At 32.4% G+C, this 23,012-nt stretch overlaps 3 protein-coding genes across 9 annotated transcripts in view; 1 reads left to right on the top strand and 2 right to left on the bottom strand.

The window, feature by feature from the left end:
* LOC145279801 (large ribosomal subunit protein eL30-like) overlaps positions 1-23,012 on the bottom strand; it is a 145,251-nt gene that overhangs the window by 42,605 nt on the left and 79,634 nt on the right. The window lies entirely within an intron of this gene.
* On the bottom strand, positions 1,336-12,625 carry LOC145279802 (large ribosomal subunit protein P1-like). The gene is made up of 5 exons (XM_080131144.1): positions 12,423-12,625; positions 7,263-7,323; positions 3,655-3,786; positions 3,463-3,522; positions 1,336-1,392 (listed from the first exon to the last, which is right to left on the bottom strand). Exons 1-5 carry the CDS (start codon positions 12,492-12,494, stop codon positions 1,379-1,381), a joined length of 339 nt encoding a protein of 112 aa, XP_079987270.1. The 5' UTR covers positions 12,495-12,625; the 3' UTR covers positions 1,336-1,378.
* LOC145279798 (uncharacterized protein C8orf34 homolog) overlaps positions 12,783-23,012 on the top strand; it is a 106,156-nt gene continuing 95,926 nt past the window's right edge. For 4 of the 7 annotated variants that reach the window (XR_013868454.1, XM_080131131.1, XM_080131133.1 and 1 more), the window contains exons 1-3: positions 12,784-12,973; positions 19,897-19,992; positions 21,872-21,917. Coding sequence is in view for 6 of the 7 variants with exons in the window: in XM_080131131.1 (XP_079987257.1) it covers positions 12,917-12,973; positions 19,897-19,992; positions 21,872-21,917 (199 nt within the window). In the remaining variant the exon portion in view is untranslated. Of the gene's footprint in view, positions 12,974-19,896; positions 19,993-21,871; positions 21,918-23,012 lie in introns of all 7 variants that reach the window. The other 3 variants (XM_080131136.1, XM_080131134.1, XM_080131132.1) reach the window with 2 other exon arrangements.

Raw genomic sequence — 23,012 nt, forward strand, 5'->3', positions numbered from 1 at the left:
CTTACAGTAAAAAAAAAAAAAAAAAAAGAAGTCATTCTTTTCCTACCAGCGACAATTTCATCAACTAAAGAGCAGGTGCTCTTCAGCCTTGGTTGGCAATCACCTAGAGATTGATTTCCCGATAAGAGTACAGGTTTCTATCACCTCACTAAAATCAAGTGATTTAATCACTAAACCAATAAGTCAAACGAACTGGAACAAAGGAAACAAACAATTCTGAAGAACATACACCGTACTATACTATTTATAGAAAAGACAAACTAGTTACATGTTTGTGAGAGGTTGCTATAATGAAACCGCGTTATGTTCAGTTTCCATATAAATCTCTTAATACAACACTATTTCTCCAGAAATTGAACACCTTTTGATATTTGAGCTCACCTGTCTCCAAATTTCACTGTATGGTCAATCATTTGCCTAAGTCAATCTCCTGAAATTCAAGATATTCATGCTTTTGCAATGGTTTATCCAAGAGAGTGGTAAGATCATATAGAATGTTCAGAGTAAGCAATTTATTTTTATTGTTTTTATGATAGATGAATGCAGCACTTAAATCCAACCTAATGTGTTGGGTTTGATCAATCATGGATTAGCAGTGGAGCAAGAGTGCATTACTATATAACATGATGCATTATCTAGATTGCTTTTTAACATGAAATCCTGTTATCAAAATCAAGCCCAAATAGCATTTAAGCTAAACTTTGCTTTTAATTAACCAATTTTCACTTGTTATTGTACCGTGTTATTAACTTTTCACACTTTTTTTTTTTTTTTTTTTTTTAAATTATTAGACTTCTGTGGAAGAAAATATGAGGTGGTGGCCCTCGGTAGTACATAAAGTTAATGTTAAGTACATATGAATTTAACAAATCAGATTTCAGTTTATTGTTTATCACCAGAATACTTACATTAATGATCCAAAGTAAAATTAGTTTTGATTAGGAAATTTGCATAGGCATCAGTCAATAATTTAAAAGCAATCTTTCATTGTGCTTTTAAACAGTTCAAGCATTTAACAACTCCAAAGGGAGATAACTTTACTCTGAATATTTATGTGGCATCATGAAAAATGGTAAAATCAACTTCTCCAGAATGGATTTGCACAACTTATGTCCAATAATTTTAGAAATGAGCATTATGAGAAGCAGATTACAAGAAATCAGAAACTAATGCAAATTTTCTATGCAGTAGATTAGAATGTGAAAAGAATAGAAATTTATAATGGTCAATGAAATCGAGTTGATTTCATTGAACAAACAATCTGGTGGAAGTTCATTTAACTCATTTAACCTCTGGTTTGAGCAAAATAGAGAAAATAAAGGCAAGAAAACAAGGTTAGTTTTTACAATTTATTTTTATATAAAATTTCACTTGCTTTTTAATCAAACAGACCTGAAAAAAGAAAGAAAAAGTATATAATTACAGTTGAAGAGGCATTTACAGACAGTAGAACCCTGGGATACGGTGGCCCTAGATGTTTTTCAGGTTACAATAAATTTTTTTCCAGAACCCTGGTTACGGTATTTGCTATACGTTACGCTGTTATTTATGGTATTTGATTCTATACATGTGTACTAATTTTTAATGCTGTATCCTGGAGTTCTACTGTATTTGTAATACTAAATATAACTATTTTGTAACATGCAGTTTAAAATTATAATTGTCATATTCTAATTAAAAAAGTCCCACTCATAAATATGTGACATTTACAGGAAATGAAAGCTAAAAACAGATTAACCACTTAGGTAATTAAATAAATTTTTTAAAAGGGACATAAAATGTAAATAAATTTCAACAGAATTCATCAGAAGCTATTTTTAATTCCAAGTGCATTTTCAACACTAGGATGCATGGTTACACTTGTTTTAAAAATTAAAAATAATTAGTGATTAAGTGATCTCACTTGAATAATTTTACATTGCGTAAACGATGTTTCTTTAAACTATTATATATTTTTGTTAATCATTAATTGAAGTTATTTTAGAGTCTTTTTTTAAAACTTTATTTTGTATAGACCCCCCCCCCCCTTGGAAAATCTAATCCTATCGAAATAATTGGTTTCTATGAAAAGTTCAGTTCTTTGCATAAGACATTTTGTGGACAAATATTTTGAAAAAAAAAAAAAAAGAAACAAATTGAAATTTATAATACATTTAAAACAAGTAATAAAATCATTTCTTTTGCAGACTCCAAAAGATTTTTTTTTTTTTTTTTTTAGAAAACTTCAAAGCAATGACGGATTGAAAAAGATAAGATTTTTATTTGACTAAAATGGATTTTACCTAATTGACTACAAAATGTTGCTCTGATTTTGAATAAAAAATAAATCAAAATATATTCTAATTTATTGAATAGTCTGACTTTGAAACATTTTTCATCTATAAAAGAAAATATCAATATTGATCACAATCTACATAAAAAAACGTAGCACACTCAATTTTCAACGAGTTACAATTGAGACATTATACACCAAAAAGGCAGTCCTCTATTTTCTGCAGACTTAATACATTATACCTTACTACTGTGCTATACATCAAAGGCAAGCTTATAGATTACTTCTGAAGAAATTTCCATTACAATCTTTTTCTTTATTAGAAAAAAATTCAAAGATGTGTGGGATCAACTGCAACAGTGAAATCACTTGGAAAAAGGTCTTTAAGGATGGTTTTATTTTAGTTAAAATGTACCTTCAAAAACAATTTCATGGTAGAGTATGTTGGTGGAGACGAAAATGAGCTTTATATAATTTTCTTTTTTTTTTTTTAAATCAATTAAAGCCTGTCCTGAACAATAGTGAGTGGCTCTCTCCGCAAATCTTAAAATGTATTTTCCAACTGATGAATTCTAAATATTTTTTATTAGGTTTGTTGTAGACAATTCGGTCAATGTGAATGCCTTTAATATTTTACTTGATAAATTTGAGGACAAAATGCATTATATAGCAGCGTTACCAAAAAATATTGAATTTGTAAAAAAAAAAAAAAAAAAATTTTAGTGTTAAAAACATGTTTAGAATTTTTTTTTTTTTTTACACCAATAAAGTTCCACCCCTATTAAATTTTAATTACCTAAGCAATCATTCTGTTAATTGTTTTTAGTTTCAATTTTTTTAGGCATGAAAAGGTTTACTGGTATTTTCTTTTTAGAAGGATAGGCAATGACTTCAAGCAAGCAGAGATTTTAGATTTTGGAGTTGGTGCTTTCTAGGTTGATTATGGATTTAAGAAATTTGCATGTTACAGTGGACTGGAAAATTTAACAAAGGTGGAATTAAAAACAGAACAAAATCTTTATATTTTCTGTTCATGTGTAGTCGTACAAAATAAGCTCCCTTAATGTAGCAGTTGCAAATCTGTTTAAACATTGAAACGAAACCAGTGTTATGAAGATAAATATACATTTCTAGCAATAAAAAAGTTGTGCTTCTAAAAAAATATGCAGGGAAATTAAATGCAAACTTACCAAATCCCATATCATCATCTGATTCATCAGATTCTTCTTTCTTTTTCTCCTCCACTTTTTCTGGAAAAAAAATAAATAAATAAATAAATTTTAAAAATTAATAAATAAAATGGTAAAAAGTTTGAAATGCAAAAGCAACAAACCAGAATTAAATTTATGCATTATTGAATAAAATTAAAATGTCAAGATTACCGGCAGCAGCAGCAGCCGCGGGTGCATCAGCGGCAGCAGCAGGTGCAGCTACAGAGGGTGATGCAGTCATACTGCCAACCTGGGTCAGGAGAGATTTGATGTCAACACCATCTAAGGCACGAGCAAACAAAGCTGCGAAGAAAAAATATACATAGAAATCAACGCAAGATAATTAAGGGTTTTTTTTATATGATGGAAATAAATTTGCATTGTAATAAAGTTCTAAGCAGTCAAATACAGTGCTTCATATTTTTTAATAGCTAAAAAGATGGTCAAACTAAAGATATTTTAAAAAGATTTTACATCTTAAAATAATTATATTTAATAGGTAATTCATACATCCAATTGTCCCGAAAAATTAAGGAAAAGTTTTGTTTTTTTTACAGTGAAAAACTGGTTTACAAGTGAACCAAAATGCATTATGACATAACAAAATTAGCATTTGTTTAGAGTCAGTGAATGTAGGGTTGGATTATTTATTATCTAAGATTGGATTTATAGATCAACAGAACCAACCTGAAGACTTAAGATGCTAAGTTTCACACACACACACACACAAAAAAAAAAAAATAAATAAAATAAAATGGCAGCATCACCCAGGATAGATTGAATTATCTCCTCCCATATAACAGCATCCCGGGTGAACACAAACCACGCATAGAAGCCCAAGGCAGACTGGAGCTAAGGTCCAATCAGTAGATTAGAAACCTGATGTTCTATTGATGTTTTAGTGTTAGAAATAAATGAACCAAATACATAAATTAGTAATAAATAGTGTTAAAATGAAATTTTGGTAAACCACTTGGCAGATTCTTTGCTGAAAGATCCAATATCCATCACATTAATATTAATGTTTAAAAAATTTCGAAATATCTATGATCAAATACGTTTTAAATATAATACAAAATTATGAAGATGCCATGAATAAAGCAAAGAGATTTAGTTTTCATTTGTCGCGCAAAACCTACAGATTACTTGCTATAAAACAAACAGTAATCTTCGAACGTTGCACATTATTTTAGCAGCAAAAAGGAATGCAAGATGAAATATTTCAACGAACATAAATTTTTTTTGCTGCAAATGGATTGAAAAATTAAAATCCAAAATTTTAGTAGAAGTATGATTTAAAACTTACTTTAGATTTTTTAATTTAAGATTAAAAACTAAATATTAAATGCATAAAAAATAAAATTTCAACTAATAAGTCTAGTTTTGTTTTTTGACCGTACAAGAAATTCTGGGAAATATGTTGCCAATATGTTGGAAGCTTATTTTGCCAAAGGAGAAAACCAAAGAACTTCCCCAGGTGATATCTGATGTAAGAAAACACAAAAGTATCTTTCAAGAAAAACCACCTCATTTGAGGCCATCAGAGTTTTCCTATTGTTGAAAAACTAAATGGACTCTGAAGGAATGACAAATGCAACCTTTGACAGGTTTTTGTAAAAATGGCGAGTTTGACATCTTGTGTTCAAATGGATGTTTATTTATGACAAGGCAAGATTTGTTTGTGAAGTGAAGATACTAATTTCTGTTAAATTCATTCAGGCTTTTTGCAACCAGAAGTACAATCTATTAAAACTGAAAATATTTGAAAATAAGTTTGGTGAATGATTGTATACATGTTCAATCAAAATCATACAGATTATTTGGTTTAAGCAACCTTTGAAATGTTATTTTAACAGCAAAACTAGCGAAAGAATTTTTTTTATACTCAATAAATTACAAATATTACATCCCCTCCTCCCCTGTGGAAAGGAGTCATACCAAGGGAGATGAACTACTTTATTGTCTACTTATGTAGAGACTTGTGGAACAGATTTTTGAAAATTAAATTAAGAGTTAGTAAAAATTTGACAAAAAGCTAGAATGGCAAGGAAGATGATTTTATGTTAAGCAAAGTAGATCCCTTACCCTAAAAATTGGATTCATGAAGAACACCAATTATACATATTGTCTTTCAAGTTTGGTGAAAGTTTATAGGAATGTCGTGCAAAACCTACAGATTACATGCTATAAAAAAGCAGTAACCTTCGAACGTAGCACATTAATTTAGCAGCAAAAGAAAAATCCAGAAGAATCATTTCAACCGATTTAAAAATAATTTGCTGCAAATTGAAAAAAATTGTTCAGGACAAGGAACTTAGAATATAAAAGAAATGTAAAAGACAAAACTATTTCAAAGCAAATATGAAAAAACACATTGTGTATACAGGAAGATATAAGTACTACATTAAAATTCTGCCCGTTGGCATGGTCAGGGAATCAAGGAAATAAAGACGAGCAGTTGAATTATTTTAAAAGTCAAGTGTTCTAGCATTCAATGAAATCTCTAAAGTGAAATGATGGATTTTGCTTTTAGTAGGCTGAATTAGAGGTACAAACGAACAAAGTTTAGAGCATATTTGAAGTACTTGTAAAAGTACAGGAATGCAACACAACCTATATTAAGGTAGAGCCCTTCCTTGTCAAAGAGGTGCAACAGATCTGAATATGGCAATAGGGGCAAAGGGTGATATTATAGAAATTAGGTTTTTAACTGCAAGTTATATCAAGCCAACTATTATAACAGGCATTATAGATAACCCTTAAGATCTAATAAATCTAAGTATCCCCCCCCCCAATCAATAGTGAGGATAGGAAATAGTTATTAAAAATAGATACATCTTTGAAATCTCGTCTACCAGTATTTATTTTTTGAGCCCAAGACTTCAAAGGCAACTTATGTTGCCTATTTTGTTCTAATTTAGGAACTCTGCACTACTTGTTTCATATTAAAGTTTTAAAATAAGTTAAAATACAAAAAAGACTGATCAGATAGGTAGAAGAGTAAGTTATCTTATATTTGTTTCTGGAGCACTTTCAGTTTGTTGTCTATAGTAAAACATAGGTAATAGTGCATAATAATAACCCCCCCTCTCCTATCAAATAATATTTCAATACAGCCTGGGAATTGTTTGTATGACAAAGATGGCAGAGTTCTCCTTATGAAAAGAAGTACCACAAAAATATCTTTGTCAATTTTTAATGTTGCAAGCCTCAGGAGGAAATCAGGTACAATTACCAAACACCGCTAAAACTTGCAGAATTGAGGAATCTAAAATACTAGCAGGACGCCAGGTGTGGCTCGGTCGTAAAATACATTAATACAAAATTCTTATAAACAGAGATACCATAGGTATTAAACATAATGTTAAATTTCTTAACGGGGGGAAAAAAAACTCAAGCCGAGTCAAGCATGATAACCATTAAGCCCGATTAATACCACTTTAAAATGCTCGTTGAAACTTATTCTTAACAAAAGGAACTGGTGAACAAATCGCGCACGCATATTCATGAAACAGTTGGAAGATAAAAATGACGAAGTACCAATTTTTCAATTTTGACCTTAGCAGCCCTTTTTCCAGATGAAAAAGTTTTCCACATGTCCAAAACACCCTATATACCAGATTTCAATCCTGTAGATTGAAAAATTTGTTGAGTATATGTTGAGAATAGTTCTCACTTAGATATATTGATTTTATTAAGTCATTTTTAATGTATTGCCATGTTGTGACAATATTTTCCAATACTCAAGTTTTTGTAATTTGTGCATTCAAAATACTTACTTGGCCAATAAGGTTCAACATTGCAATTTGCGGCCTTCAAGATGGTTTGAAGTTTATCAGCCTGAAAAAAGATAATTAAATTTATCAATTTCTACACTGAAGACAGAAAATTTACATTGAAGAAACTGGAAAAACTTAATGTTTTTATATTTAAAATAGAAAACATTCACTTTTAGGTGCTTATTAAGAGTCAACAGATCGTTTTATTAAATGTGGTTTAAAGTAAAAATGCTACTTAATTGCCATGTCGAAAACTAATATCAAAAAATTACGAAAATTCATCAAGTTGGTAAAAAAAGTATTACTATCAGCTACTTAAGTGGCGAAAAGAGAGATAAGTTTGTCCCGCTGTATTAGCAATCTTCAAGGTGTTCACATCTAGGGAACATGCAATCAGACTTTATGTAAAAACTTATTTTCAACTATAATTTTCTATGAATTTTCGATATATTACTATTTTCGACATGACATTTAACCCCCTCCCCCACGACCACCACGTAAACAATTTTTATAAAAATGTTAAACAGTATTTTTGCTCAGTAAATGTCAGTGCGTTACTTGAACTGCAGAAACATGTTAAACTATACAAGTTAATGCCCCCCCCCCTCAAGAACGAAAGACAAAAATGTTTTTCTAAATCACATTATTTTTACTATTAAATGACAAAATTTTATGAAAAGCATTTCATGTAATTTAAAATCTCTGCCATGTATTCATGTCTTGGAACTTTTTATATACTCCCTAGATTACGAAAGGAGGTCGTCTATCTTATTCAAGCGACTTATTTTATAAAATTCCTGCTATTGTCTTCTCGCATGTTTGTTTGGGTTTTCCATATAAATAGAGCGAAAGTATTTGAAGAAATTACGTTTCCCTGACACTCTTCCCAGGGACGTCCAAAAGCTTTCATCAATACGGGGAAAACCCATCATATCAGACAATTGCTATTCATTTGGACACTCCGCTTTTTATGGGGAGCTGGTTTTCCAACATCTTGGGGAAATAAATACCCAGAAACTGGCTTGCAGCCAAAAGTGCGTGATGTTTGACAGTTAAATTTATGCAACTGTGTCAACTTATTGACACAACTTTTAAATTTCAACCGTTCTCACTTCTCTGCCCTTACCGTTGTTGCGGTAACATCTGCATGTCTTTTTTCTCAACACACTGACAAACACCAAGCCCCCCCCCTAATCTATTGTACAAAGAGCAAAATGGACGCGAGCACTTGTGTATGTTAATGAAAGGCTTTCTGCATCGGGTTATCGTGTCAGATTCTGCAAGAGTTTTTGCATACTTCCCAGATCGTAATATCTCGCATTCGCAAACGATTTTTTTTTTTTTTTTTTTTTTAAATGATAGAAACAAAATTCCCACGGTGCAGTCGTCTCCAGTGTTTGTTTATTTTTTTCTATATATAAAGCGAAACTATTGGAATGCAAGCGCCTGGCCTTCCGGCCGGGTAGTATTTGGTCCTTAGTCAATGTAGGGGAAACCCTTCATGCTGAGACAATTACTATTTATTTGGATACTGCCAGAATGCTGGATTTCCTCTCACATTAAACTAATTTGCTTTAGTGGGAGGTTTAAAAGCAACGCCATTTCTGCAAGTCATCTTGTTTTTCATTGACTACATTAAATTTAAATGCTTTAGCGTTATGGGGTAAGACGTCAGATTTTCTTTCACGTCACGGGTTCGAGCCTGCCTGTCTAAAAAACGAACGACACCAACAAATGAAGATACTGAAAGAACTATTGTAGGTGTACCGGTTATGAAAAAAAATAAATAAAAGCCTTTTTTTTTTTTTAAAGAGGGGTTGAGTTCGGGAAAAAGCCGCCTGACGTAAGCGGTGTCGAGGCAGAAAATTAACCTAACCCTAAAACCTCTTCAGCATGGATTTGACGAGCAAGAGAGAGAGAAAAAAAAAAAAAAAATTTTACGAAGAGGACTTATGTGCGTCAATGCGTCATTTGTCAAAGACAAATTACGGGTTTGTATTACTGTACACAGATTCGAAAAAGTTGTCAAAAAACAAATATATAACAAATAAATGTTATCAAAGACAAGATAAGTTACTTTTCTACCAAATTGGATATATTGTGTTTTTATTCAATGTAACATGTTTATTCAGCTCGAAAAACATGCAGTGTTTACCGATGTATTGGAAAATTCAAAATGGCGCCCGACTCTTTAACACGGTAAGTTTGGGAAAAGGTGTTATAAATAATAAACTAGACAAAATACTATTACAAAACCACCGAATATGTCACGGTAACATATTGAGCGAATTCCTAACAGTATGTTGTCTAGTTTATTATTTATGACACCTTTTCCCGAACTTACCGTGTTAAACAGAGTCGGGCGGCCAGGCGCCATTTTGAATTTTCCAATATATCGGTAAACACTATGCTTTTCGAGCTGAATAAACATGTTAAATTGAATAAAAACACGAAAATTATATCCAGTTTGGTAGAAAAGTAATTTATCTTGCTTTTGATAACATTTATTTGTTATATATTTGTTTTTTTGACAACTTTTACGAATCTATGTGTACAGTAATACATTACCCCAAACGACATAAGTAAAAAAATATTGTTAAAGGAGGTGCCCTTCACATGAATAAATTAGCAACCCCAACAAAATTGGACCCCAGAATAATTGTGGAGATAGAAAGTGTTGTAACGAAAAGAAAATACAACCAAGGGCGCATGACACGACAGAATTTTAATTCTAATTATTTGAACCGTTGAATTGGAGAAAAAAAAAAAAAAAAAAAAAAAAAAAAAAAAAAAAATCGGTATACCTAAAATTCTAATTTGTGGGAGTAAAAAATACTATTTGAATTGTTAATTTTTTTTTTTAAATTCTAATTATTTTAACTTTTTCTTAATTCGGCACTTCCCCTTGACACCGCTCACGCCAGACGATTTTTCCCCGAACTCAGAACGAGGCAGGACGTCGGGACCCTATCCGTACAGGTTAACCTTAAAGTTGTTTTTTTTTTTTTTTTATTCAATTGTAAGGTTAAAGTATAGAATAGCTACAAAAAAAAAAAAAAAAAAAAAAAAAAAAAAACCCCTCGCCATGTTAAGAATGGCCTTTTAAATAAAGTTATTTCAGTAGTACGGTCGACCTAGACGAGAGGATCCAAAATGGCCGACCAGGACTGAGATATGACACGTGCCGTTGTTTCCTTAATAAATTATTTCAGTTAGAGCCGATGAATTGTCAGATATTTTTTTTTTTTTTTTTTTTTACTTCGTTTTGTTTTGGTAAGGTTTCATTATTATTTAACATTTATTTGTGTGTAAGTTGCTATTTATTAGTATAAGCTCGAGCCGTTGTTTCCTTAATAAATTATTTCAGCTAGAGCCGATGAATTGTCAGATATTTTTTTTTTTTTTTACTTCGTTTTGTTTTGGTAAGGTTTCATTATTATTTAACATTTATTAATACGAGATATTTCTTCCTAACTGAAATAATTTATTAAGGAAACAACGGCACGTGTCATATCTCAGTCCTGGTCGGCCATTTTGGATCCTCTCGTCTAGGTCGACCATTTATTTTCATAGGTTTTCGGGGTCGCTGAAAACGAATCTGATATTCGTACCCGTCGCTAATTTACCGTTTGCAATAGTATTAACCCCTGAACCCTCGTACTATTTTGTGCCAACGTTTATGCTATTCTTACCTGATGCGTTCGCACATGGACACACGTGTAGTAAGGTGACTAGTCACATCACGGAAGAATTTTTTAGCAGACATTTAAAATAACGAGAAAGTTTTCAAAAACAAAATGTGGTCCATTTTTCTGTGTTACGTGGTTTTTTTTATGCTTTTTTAATTGATCTAAAAAAAATGAAGTTTTTACGAGCGGTCTACAAAACCATTTTTATTTTTCGTTTTATAAAAAATTTTTTGGGGGTGGTCAATTATAAAACTCGTACAATATTTAACAGGTGCTTCTGCAGTTTAATTTACCGTTTTTCCGTAAGTAACACGCCGACGTACACCGAGCAGAAGAACTGTTTAATTTTTCACAAAAATTCTTTTTACATTGGGAGGTGGGGCGATGAAGTTCTGCTCGGTGTATGTCGACGTGTTACTTACGAAAAAACGGTAAATTAAACTGTAGAAGCAAAGCACCTGTTAAATATTGTACGAGTTTTATAATTGAACACCCACACACACTCCAAGAAAATAAAAATGCTTTTGTAGACCGCTCGTGAAACTTTTTAGATCAATTAAAAAAGGCATCAAAAACTACGTAACACAGAAAAATGAACCACATTTTGTTTTTGAAAACTTTCTTATTTTAAATGTCTACTAAAAAATTATTCGCGATGTGACAAGTCACCTTACTTACGCGCGTCCATGCACGAACGCAACATGCATAGCATAAACGATGGCGGTGGAGTTGGCACAAAATAGTGCGAGGGTTAATGCCATGCAAACGGTAAATTTGCGACGGGTTTGAATATCAGATTCGTTTTCAGCGACCCCGAAGACCTATGAAAAAAAAAACATTTTATTGGTCGGTGTTCTGTTGTAGTTAAAGTAAACATTTCCCCATTAAATTTTTCTGTTGGTCGCCATGGAACTCAACGTCCAAGGAGTACCGATAAAAATTCGGTACTTATGCGCTTTTGTTACTGATCTATTTTTAAATAGCTCCAGCTTTCATATCTTAGTAAATTGTTAGGTGGAAGCACAGAACAATTACAAACCACCCTGCCATGTTAAGAATGGCTTTCAAAACAACGCGTTTATGCACCATAAATGCATATTTACCGAAATTAGTTTTATTTTCGATAGTTTTAAAGTGATAAATTGATCCTAGATGTAAATATTAATTTTTCACACTTAATGTTTTCACGATTTTATTACATCGCATATATGTAGGAGGGGGGGTCGATTTCTTAACTGTCCGCACGAAATCTAAGTCTTTAAATTGACGAATAGGAAGTAATTTGTGGCTTGAATTAAACTTTAAAGGGAAAGTAGAATATATAATGCGAAATATATTTTTTTATATCCATTAAAACATCTGGCTATTATTCGATTACGTTGTATTTTATAACTAAGATTCATGCATTAAAAAAAAACAAAAAAACCATGGACAACGTGGAATTAGATAATGAAATAAAACATGTTCTTACTGTGACAGCGACTTGGTCATCGGCGAGAATAAGAGCGGCATAAACGCAAGCAAGCTCGTTTCCTGAAGACATGTTTATATTTTTAAATGGATGGTGAAGTTAAAAGAGTGTACGCCGCCGATAAGGCCTTAGCTCAAAAGAGAACAGCACACTTTCTTAGCTACAATGGCTGAAAGAGGAAGTTGAAGAGATCACGTGATCCGAGGTTACTTGGGAGGATGTAATAATTTAATTTAATAATATCATAATTTTTATGTACAACATATTTTTTCAGGATAGAATTTTTATTATATGATCAAATTTTGCCATAAAAATAAAAAGTATATAAATTAAAATATTAACGTTGTCATAGTACCCATCGATTTTTCTCTTCCGCTTCTGTTCAAGGGAGAATGAGGGGACGTCAATCCTTCGTTGTAAACAAAACAAACGGACACGGCGTTTTATTATTTTCAAATTAAAACTTTTGAAGTTTTTCTTTTTATACTTTCAGGATGCCTTCTCGAGTTCAAATATACCTCGAAAAACATAAAATTACTTCTCTTTTTGAGGTAAGCTATTTCCCCCCCCCCTTTGTTTTTTTTTTCGCGTGTTCTCAAATCTTTGAAGTCAAAACAATTTAAATTTTCACACAAAAAAAGCTCTTAAAAAAAAAAAACTATCGTTTAAAAACTTAATGTCAGCACCATGAAAAACTTTGCAAAAAGAGAGAGAGAGAGAGAGAGAGAGAGAGAGAGAGAAAAGTGGTACTAGTGCAGAGAGTGATCCGGACGTAAATAATGACGTTATTATTTAAAAAGCCATTCTTAACATGGGGAGGGGAGGGTGTTTTGTACCTATTCTATACTTCAACCTTACAATTGAATAAAAAAAAACATATAATAAAACTTTAATTTAAACTTGGAAATACGATTTAAAAAATAACGCGGATCACTCTCTGCACTAACACCAAAAAAGTAATTATTTTAAAATTTAGAGCAGGTGATCGCTTCTTCGACGCTTCGTATATAAATTTAACTTACTCGTCACTTGTGCATTTTAACATCTCCAAGCAAATTGTTTACATTTTAGATGAGTTCCATTAGCACAAGGAAATAATTAACAAGGCTTACCTCTGTTAAGAATGGCTTTCTAAATTTGCTTGGGGTGTTAAAATGCACAAATAAATGCCAAATGAACCCCTCAATTCCTTGATATCTAACTTTTTAGGGCATTTAATTTTTTTTTTTTTTTTTTTTTCATTAACCCTAAGACCGACTCTTTTCTCTGCAGTTTTTTCACACAGCTACATTTCATGATGCTTGGGCAGTTTAGGTACTTATGCACTTATTGAACCGTACTGAAATAATAATGTTATTTAGAAAGCCATTCTTAACATGGGAGAGGAGAGGGTTTTGTAACTATTCTGTACTTTCACCTAACAATTTAATAATAAAAAAAAAAGATATGGTAAAACGGTGAAGGTGCAGGTGCAGGAGGTAGGTGCAGTAAGTATCTTTCCACCCTCAAAAAATCCTTTGAAATTACCCCTTTTCGAAGGTGCTGAAAACGAAAATAACCATTAAAATTCCAGGAAACTAGTAGTTTCCTAGATATGAAGAAATTATAGTTTTCAAAAGTGGGAAATTACTTTTCTACATTAATGTAAAATGAACACCCACTTTACAGTCATCTTTTTTTAGGAGGGGGCGTCTGTTTTTTCTTCTTTTTTTTTTTGGGGGGGGGGGGTAATTGTAGCCTGGTAGACCAACACAAAGCCTACCTTAAAAACTTGCTTTCAATAAGTTTTCCGATGTGCTGAAAACGAATATCGCATTAAAATTTTCTGCAAATGAGTAATTTTCCATGTATTAAGCAAGGTATTTCTTTATGCTGTAAGTGGTGGCCCTTGTTGTACACTCAAGCGTTCATATTTCTATCAGGCCACAATAAATGCAAGCCCTAAAAAAAAAAAAATTACAGATGTCCCACAAAATGTAGCCATAAAGTGGGTTCTCATTTTACGTTAAATATCCCCCTACTTTTGAAAACTATAATTTCTTCATATCTTGGAAACTACTCGTTTCCAAGAATTTTAAACATTTCCGTTTTTAGCACCCTTGAAAAGCTGTGATTATGATAATTACAAAGGACTTTTTGAGGGTGGAAAGATACTGCACCTGTACCCGTAAACTTTAATTTAACTTGAAAATACTGTTTAAAAATAGTGCCGTTCAATAAATGCACAAGCACCTTAGTTTATGAACTGTGATATTTTTTAGGTAGAATTTTCAAGAAAAATTCAATTTTCACAGTATCTTTTGTTTATTAAATTGTTAGATGGAAGTACAGAATAGTTAACAAAGCTTCCTCCTCCCCATGTTAAGAACGGCTTTCTAAATAATGTGATCCCCTACTTTTGGAAACTACATAAAAGCCAAGTATGTCCTAAGATGGAGTACTGTTGCCACATCTGTGCAGGAGCTGCTAGAAGCAGCTTATTCTGCCTTGACAGTTCAAAATAGATTTCATAGCCTAGTAGGAGATGTCCTTTTCTCTTCCCTGCAACCTCTTTCCCCACAGAAGAAATGTTGCGAACCTGTCTCTACTCTATTATTTTCATGGCAAGTGCTCGTTTGAGCTCCAATCTATACCCCCCCCCTTACAAATTTTTACGAAAAACACTTGTGTAGTTGAAATCACTATCAATAATTTCCCCCACTCTTTATCCGTGCCTAAACCTAAATGTGTATTCCATGAACAAAGATTCTTTCTTAGAACTGCACGCCTGTGAAACACTCTTTTGTTTGACTTCTTTCCAGCTGACTACAATATAGTCGTCTTCAAGTCTAACATAAACAAGTTCTTGATGAGCCATCCCCTTAAGTAATCCAATTTACCAAATTTCCACTACTAATGATTACTACGATATTGTCCCATTGACTACAGTACACTCATTAACCCTTATCCTCGAGTAGCCTCCAGGCCTTGATAAGTGGTGACTCCTTTGTAAAAAAAAAAAAAACTACACGAGTACTCATTTCACACCAGACTTCTGGAGAGTACGTCCTCATACTACATAAATAAATCTTGTTTTTTTTTTTTTAAATGATTTCGTTTAAAACATTGTCTGTTTTCATTATTTCTTAACTTCAAAATCGCAATTGTATGGATATTAAATTTGTGTGTGAGAGTTCTCAAATTACATTCAAATATGGTACAACGCAAGCAACAGATACTGTTGCAGAGGAGTGAAGGGTGTGAAGGTGCTGATCGACCATCCAACTAATAAAGTCAACACAAGGCAACATCAGTGACAGAAATAGCAAAGAAGAATGACAAACACAGATGATCAGTTAAAAACAATGTATACCATGTTTTTATTTTTACCAAGAAAAAAGGTCAAATAGCAATGGATCCAGGATCAGCCAGAGCGAAAATGGATGTTTCACATGCGTGAGATTCTTGGATCCCTGAGATAGGATAACGTGCCTCAGGTTGATCCGAGTCATATAGACGGGGTCTGATGCTGAAACAGGTAGCTGGATGTCAGTTGCGACTGGTACAGGGAGTTGGACATTAATAGGTACTGGAACTTGGTGGTTGAACGTCAGTGAGCTTTAGAAGCTGGTTATCAGATGTCAAGAGCTGCAGGAGTGAGCTGGAGTCGCAGATTCATTGCAAACAATTGAGTTTTGTGTTTTTTCTTTATTGTTGAAGAAAAGTTTGTTATAATTTTTAGCACATGTAGTTATATTTCAGCTGATGGCATGTTTTTGTTTACAAACATGGGAGTTGTTGGCACTCTGCGAAAATACTGTGGTGATTGTACAAAGGCATTAAAAGTTACTTTTTTTCTACATAACTGCATATTTTTTTTAGTTTTGTTTTGTGTTTGTAAAGCATTTTTATTCCAATTAAGGATATCATTCAAATTGCCTTTTGTTAATCTTAAAATCAAAAATGCCAAATGGAATCTTTCTGGAGATCTCCAAAGTTCGATTATGGGTTTTTTGTCTTTTTAGGTGTTTAATATATATATATTTTTTTTCAACTGAAAAAGTTGAAGAGCTACAAAGACGAGAGTGGTACCATTAAAACTAGTAACCTTTTGTGCTCCAGAATTTATTTTTTTAACATAGTGACCATCATTGTCAGTGAACTTTTCCCAGGAATTCAGTGACATATCTCTGCTTCTGACACACATCCATGACAGAGGTTGCTTTCTTAGAGTCTCACACTGTCAATATCTACTGTTGCAGATATTGATGGCACAGATAAAACTTTTAGATCATGGATATGTAAATCCAATCATTATAACAATGCAATTTACAATCCTTATCATCCATTTGGGTAGAGTAAAAAAAATAGGCAACATTACTTTTGGAACGCCTCTCGTAATATATATATATATATATATATATATACACACACACAATTAAATGATCCAAACGCAATAAAATTTACTTTTCTAGCTAGCCAAAAGAAAGAAAGATGTAGGTTTTCCTTGATGGTCATATATACAAACAATATGATATTAATGCACCTGGAGGTCAATCATTGTACCGTTATGATTTCTGATTTTTATAAACGCCCTCCCTAATGCAAATGTGTCTGAGATGGTTATATTTATCGATGACAGCACACTCTACTCATATGGATAAAACGAGCATGCACATATCCGAGGCAATGGCTGAATCTTTAGAAAATGACTTACAGTATGTAGTGGAATGGGATATAAATGGATGGTAACATTTAATGCTACTAAGACAAAACTTGTTTCCTTTAACAGTTATAAGAAACCTTTTCAATCACCGATTACTACGGCAAATAGCACCCTTCTTGAGAATCCATCATTTAAACTACTCAGTTTAACATTCACAGGTAACATGAATTAGTACAAATACAAAGAGATGGTTAAGGCTGCTACAAGGATAGGTGGTTTCCTCTACTTTGAAAATTTCTCACACTTGCCAATATCCTATATCTCTAAAAAAAAAAAATGCCATCCGCTCATGCATGAAGTATTGTTGCTGGTACACCAACCATTATTCTCTCCTTCTCTCCAATAGAAGAGGGTTTATGAAATTTTGAACGCAACTTTTAAACAAAGCACACTTACTTATACCGAGTGAGCCCCGGGAAACGGATGTTTTTAAGGAAAACAAATCTCTGTGAATATTTCAAGAAAAATTTTATAATGTACATAAAAACATTTACTAAACTATGCCATTATGCAATATTTAGAAGCAAAAAATTACGTCTGACAAATGATGGCCATTTTCACAAGCAACAATTTGAAACCGCTTTCTAAAGTTAGCTTTCACTTTCACTAAAGTTTCTTCACCTACTTTTTTAAAAATATTTTCATGTCTTGTATTCTTCAATTCTCCAAGTGTGTGAGGTTTCCCAGCATAGATGCGTGATTTCAAAAATCCCCACAGATAAAAATCGCACATAGAAAGATCAGGTGAGCATGGAGGCCACAGGAGATCTCCAAAGCATGAAATGACATGATTAGGAAATGCAGCTCAAACAGAAGTCATGGACGCTCTCGTTGTATGAGCAGTGGCCCCATCTTGTTGAAACCATATTGATGCCCAATTGATTCCTCATCTACAAAGTTCAGGAAGGAAACTGTTTTCAAATATTTGAATATAGCAGTCTGAAGTAACCGTTGCTGTCTCTTCTCCTTCTTCAAAAGAGAATGGACCAAAAACATCCGTTTCCCGTGACTCACCCTGTCTAATAAATCCTGTATTGCTTTCCATTGAAGAACAATGTGTCCAGTTTATAAAATGTTTATCAAGTAGTCGTCTTTCAGTTGAGGGCAGTTCATAAAAAATGATGGTAAATTATCAATCAAGTTGACCCAAGATTAACTCCTTGCTTGCTTATACTCAACTGAAAAGAAAAAAAGAACTTTTTTGTATAGCACATGGTAAAACAAAAAAGTGCCAAATTATTGCGCTAAAGTCCCTTCGCATTCCTTACAAGAGCACAGAGTTGGAAGAGAGAGTGAAAGGTGTTATGTGCAAGTTTAATGATGCAATTTCTAGCAAGACAGAATTAAAAAAAACCAAAAAAAAACTCTTATCCAATAAATCCAACATTATCTAACAAATTCCTGCCCCTGTCCCATCCCTGCGATCTTGCATCCCTGTGCTTGTTTGAAAAGTACTTTATTGGAATGTGCTCCAATGAACTTGCTGTACTGGTGCCCACTCAACACAAATATCCCCAATCAACCTGTCATTCAGCAAAATCCCCACCCTTCAGTACAGAGGTCTCCAGATGCCGGAGGGTTTCCTACTGTTAGATAATACTGTGCAGAAACATTTAATTGTCTGTTATCTCTTTATCTATCTAGTGATACGTGGACATCAGAGATTTGAATGGTAACATGTTTTGACAGGTGTCAGATTCTGTGACCCAAAGGGTTTGCACTGGAAGATGCGAACAGAGACCACACGTGACGTGTCACATGTTCCAGTTTGCGCAATCATAGTTTGAGTTGGACCTGAGATGTCAAACAAGATAGGTTCAGAGGGTCTCCCCATGAGGGAGGTGAATAGGGAAACCACAAGTCAAGATTCACTCCAGTTGTGCTGTGACAAGATGCCTGAGGAGTGAATAAAATATATATAAAAAGCACTCATTCGTCTTGGGTCCCTGTCTTGAAGCGTCTTTGTTACAACAGGTCCTGCTCCATCCAAGATGATTGATGAATCCCCCAGAAGCGACCAGCAGTAGAAACAGGTATGTTGTCGTGTTATGTGTATTATATGTTTTGACACGCATGCATCAAACCAAAACTGGTCGAGTCACGGGCCATTAATATAGACATTATAACACAAGGACAACAGTCCGTTATACTACAAACACAACTTACATATAGATAATATGACCCGTTAATCAAGAAGAAAATATAAATATGATTTAGATAATAACAACACACCTACACAACATTACTCTAATAGTTTCTTTCAAGTTGTTAGCCTTTGCAATCCCTTCTTGTTTCCATGACTGTAGCAACATGCAGAAATTTCAATGTAATGTGAACAAACATCTTGCTGCACAACTCTCCACTTAGGATGCTTCTAATTCACAGTAGCCCCTTACATCTCAGTGGCAATGTGCTTTGTTTCAGGTGAATGAAAAAAAAAAATAACTGAAAAGAGAAAATGATGAAAAAAAAAAAGCAATCAGATTTTAAAGATGTCTGCCAATATGGAGTCTAATGTAAAGCTATTTGGACAAAATCTTTAATTCAAATAAAACCACTTTCAAATATTTTAAAACGCAAATAAAATTATGCAGGTAAGTAGAACAGTAACCTTTATTGCCTTTGGTAGTAGTTATTTGTTGAATATTTGTTTTTTTTTTTTTTTTTCATCAGCTTTATTTCCTGTTAATTATATTGCATAATGATAGTAATAATTGGGAAAATTATATGTAAAATAAATAACTTTTTTTTTTTATTATTTTCATTCAGGAGCTGATGAATAAGATAATTCGAGATTCACCTGAAAATCCCATCATATACCTTATAAAACAACTTTACAAGAAATCTGGCCTCAGTATGCCTCTGGTAAGTTGATATATTGGTAACATATATATATATATATATATATATATATATATATATATATGTGTGTTGGGACAATGAATTGGGAATTGGAAAAACCAGAACTTTTGGGAGTATCAGAATCGGAAAAAATTACAAGTATAAATGCAATGTATAGCTGAATTTTTAACATTATTATAGTTTTGTTAGGATATAAATTAAAGGTGCTCTAAATGAAAAATGTTTAAACAAATTTTGTACGATATAGTATAATTGAAAATAAACATTATCTGAAAACAGCTGTAGATGACTTGGATATCATTGTATGTACTCTTTATTTGGAATATTATTTTTTAAAAAATTCAAATTTAAAAAATAGACATATATAAGCAAAAATTTGGTACTTATGCACTTTTGTTACCAAGTTGAAATAATGTTATTTAGAAAGCCATTCTTAACATGAGGGGGAAAGTGTTTTCTAACTATTCTCTATTTTCACTTTACAATATAAAAGTTATCGTAAAACTTGAATTTAACTTGAAAATACTATTTAAAAAATAGCAAGGTAACAAAAGTGCATAAGCACCAAAAATTTATATCAATGACAAACAATTATACTGGAAATTTAAAACACATGGTATGAAGATACCGCGGTTTGGGTGTAAACTACCCCCATTGAATAATATGATCTGAAGAATAAATTAAAAAAAAAAAACACTATTTCATAGAAATAATATATAATCAAGCAAAATATAAAAAATAAATGAATGTGGAAGACAATATATTGTTTTTTCTTGTCTAAAGCATTGCTCCATTTTCATGAGCACTGATAATGGCCTCTTCAAGAAAAATAAATGCCTTATACATTTCAAACATTATATATCTTAGTGGTGGGCAGAAACAATTATATGCAAATAAAAAAAACGATTTGTGTGAATTTGTTCCCTATATTTGATATGTTTTCTATAATATCAAAATATTTCTACATATAAAAACTAAATATTAATATACGTTTAGAGATGCAAAATTTATAAATGCATCTGAACAAAATGGATGAAAAAGTCTCTAAGGCCTTTTCAATTATAATCTCATTAGGAGAAAATCGATTATTTTAAACGAATGAAAAATATTAGTTACGAAAAATAAAGAGCACCAAGGAGAAATTGAGTGTGTCAAAGATTTAATGGAATGTGATTAAAATATACTTAAATGATTTAATATTCATTAAAAAATAATTAAAAGAACACAGTAATGGATAAAAAAAATTGAACATCAGGAGAGGGTGTCAAAATTTCCCCAAATGATTTAACGATCTAATGAATCCTTTTTCCCCAGTGTAAGGAAGGTTTATAAATGACAAGAGACACATTCCAAAATTTCAAATAATTTTTCAAATCTGTTTTATGCAACACCTCAAAACAATATTTTCATTCATTTAAAAAATATCATTTTTCTTCTGACAAGATGATATTTTAAAGGGCATTAGAGATTTTTCTGTCCATCTTGTTCCAATGCATTTATACATACTTCTATAGGTCCTGGATATGACCTTAAACTATATCCGATAGTGAGGAGGCCCCAGCTTGTGGGCTCTGGGGAGTGTGGAGCCACCCTTTAATTTCTATTGCTCCCAAGTCCACTCTGACCCGGAGTGGTAATACCTGTTAGGGTCCCAACTATGGGTTAAATAGAAACCGACTTACAAAAAACAAATATATTCTATCAAAAAAATTTTCTTCAAAATCACCGGATTTGGTATTAAATAACCTGAAAAGGGTTGATATGCCGTAAAACAAAAACAACCAACCAACCAACCAATCAACATACTTCTATAAGAGTTTTGAGGAGGGGGAGGTTCTTGTCTTTCTTGTTTAACATTTTTTGGTTTCTTTTCATTTTGCAGGAACTAAAAAGTAATTCCATCCTTAGCAAAACGACGCCTGATTTAAGTAAGTATTTAATAAAAAATCACATATATTGTATATATCAGTAACAGAATCTTGCCTGTAGGATGTGAAACTTGTTTTAATAATTAGTTTTTGCTTTGTGCTGAGGAGATTGCCCTGTTGTGCAAAACTATAATAAATTGATTATTATATAATTATATGCCAACATTGGGGCAGAAACAATTGTACACTAGTTGTTACTAATAAAATTCCAATATTTTTGAAAATGAGTAACTGTATCAGTGCCTGTTCATTGTAATATGGTGTACTTTAATATATATATATATATATATATATATATATATATATATATATAATATAAGCAGGGTTACCCTGTCTTTCCCAAGTTAGAATGTGGGATAGCATCATATGCAATATCATATTAAGGAAAGTTTACTTTAACAAAAACCTTGATGTTGTCAGCTAGATATCTTACTGAGCTATTTAGATGTATGTTAGTACTCTTAAACCAACACTTATAACAAGATTACTTTGTAAGATGTTAGAAAAGTGTCATTTGCTCTTTTAAAGGGCAGCTAGAAACTCAGAACTACACTTCAGTATGTTCACATGTTACATGATAAGGGCTGTCCCCTTTTCATGTAAGTATAAAAATAGAGAGATTTAGTTAAAATGAAATAGAATAGACGAAATTCGAACCTCGTAATTTAGGTTTAGAAATAGATTACGAGAGAGAATTAGCAAATGGAATGTAAAACAAACCATTGTTTAGCTTAGAGATAAAATAGCTTTAAGAAAAGAATGTGCATTGTCAATTCTGTTATGAAAATTCAATTGAAGAATGCAACTATAAGATAATTTAATAAACATGTTTTTAACATATTGGAAATATAGGTTACTGGGAATATAGGTTAAAATTCCTTTTGTAAACAAAGGAAAAAGTTTTGGACACGCATTTCCAGAACACGTGAAAGAAGACACATGTTTTAACATGTGTATGACGTCATGGAAAATGGGAAGTTCTCGATATAGTCAGAAACTTTAGAGTTAAGCAAAGAGTCTGGGAGAGGTCAGAGAGAGCCTGAGGACGAGAGACGACAGTCGGGAGTCCAGACATGGGATTCGAACGTCTAGAAG

This window comes from Euprymna scolopes, chromosome 7 (assembly GCF_053919585.1).
Source record: "Euprymna scolopes isolate OS-2025 chromosome 7, ASM5391958v1, whole genome shotgun sequence".
In the NCBI taxonomy this organism is placed as follows: Eukaryota; Metazoa; Mollusca; class Cephalopoda; order Sepiida; family Sepiolidae; genus Euprymna; species Euprymna scolopes.

Excerpts from the sequence above, each read along its gene's own strand:
- LOC145279802 (XM_080131144.1), bottom strand. The coding sequence starts at position 12,494 with ATGTCTTCAGGAAACGAGCTTGCTTGCGTTTATGCCGCTCTTATTCTC. Across the intron at positions 3,787-7,262 it reads TGTTGAACCTTATTGGCCAA|CTTTGTTTGCTCGTGCCTTA; the intron begins GTAAGTATTTTG and ends TTTTCTTCGCAG. Across the intron at positions 3,523-3,654 it reads CGCGGCTGCTGCTGCTGCCG|AAAAAGTGGAGGAGAAAAAG; the intron begins GTAATCTTGACA and ends TTTTTTTTCCAG.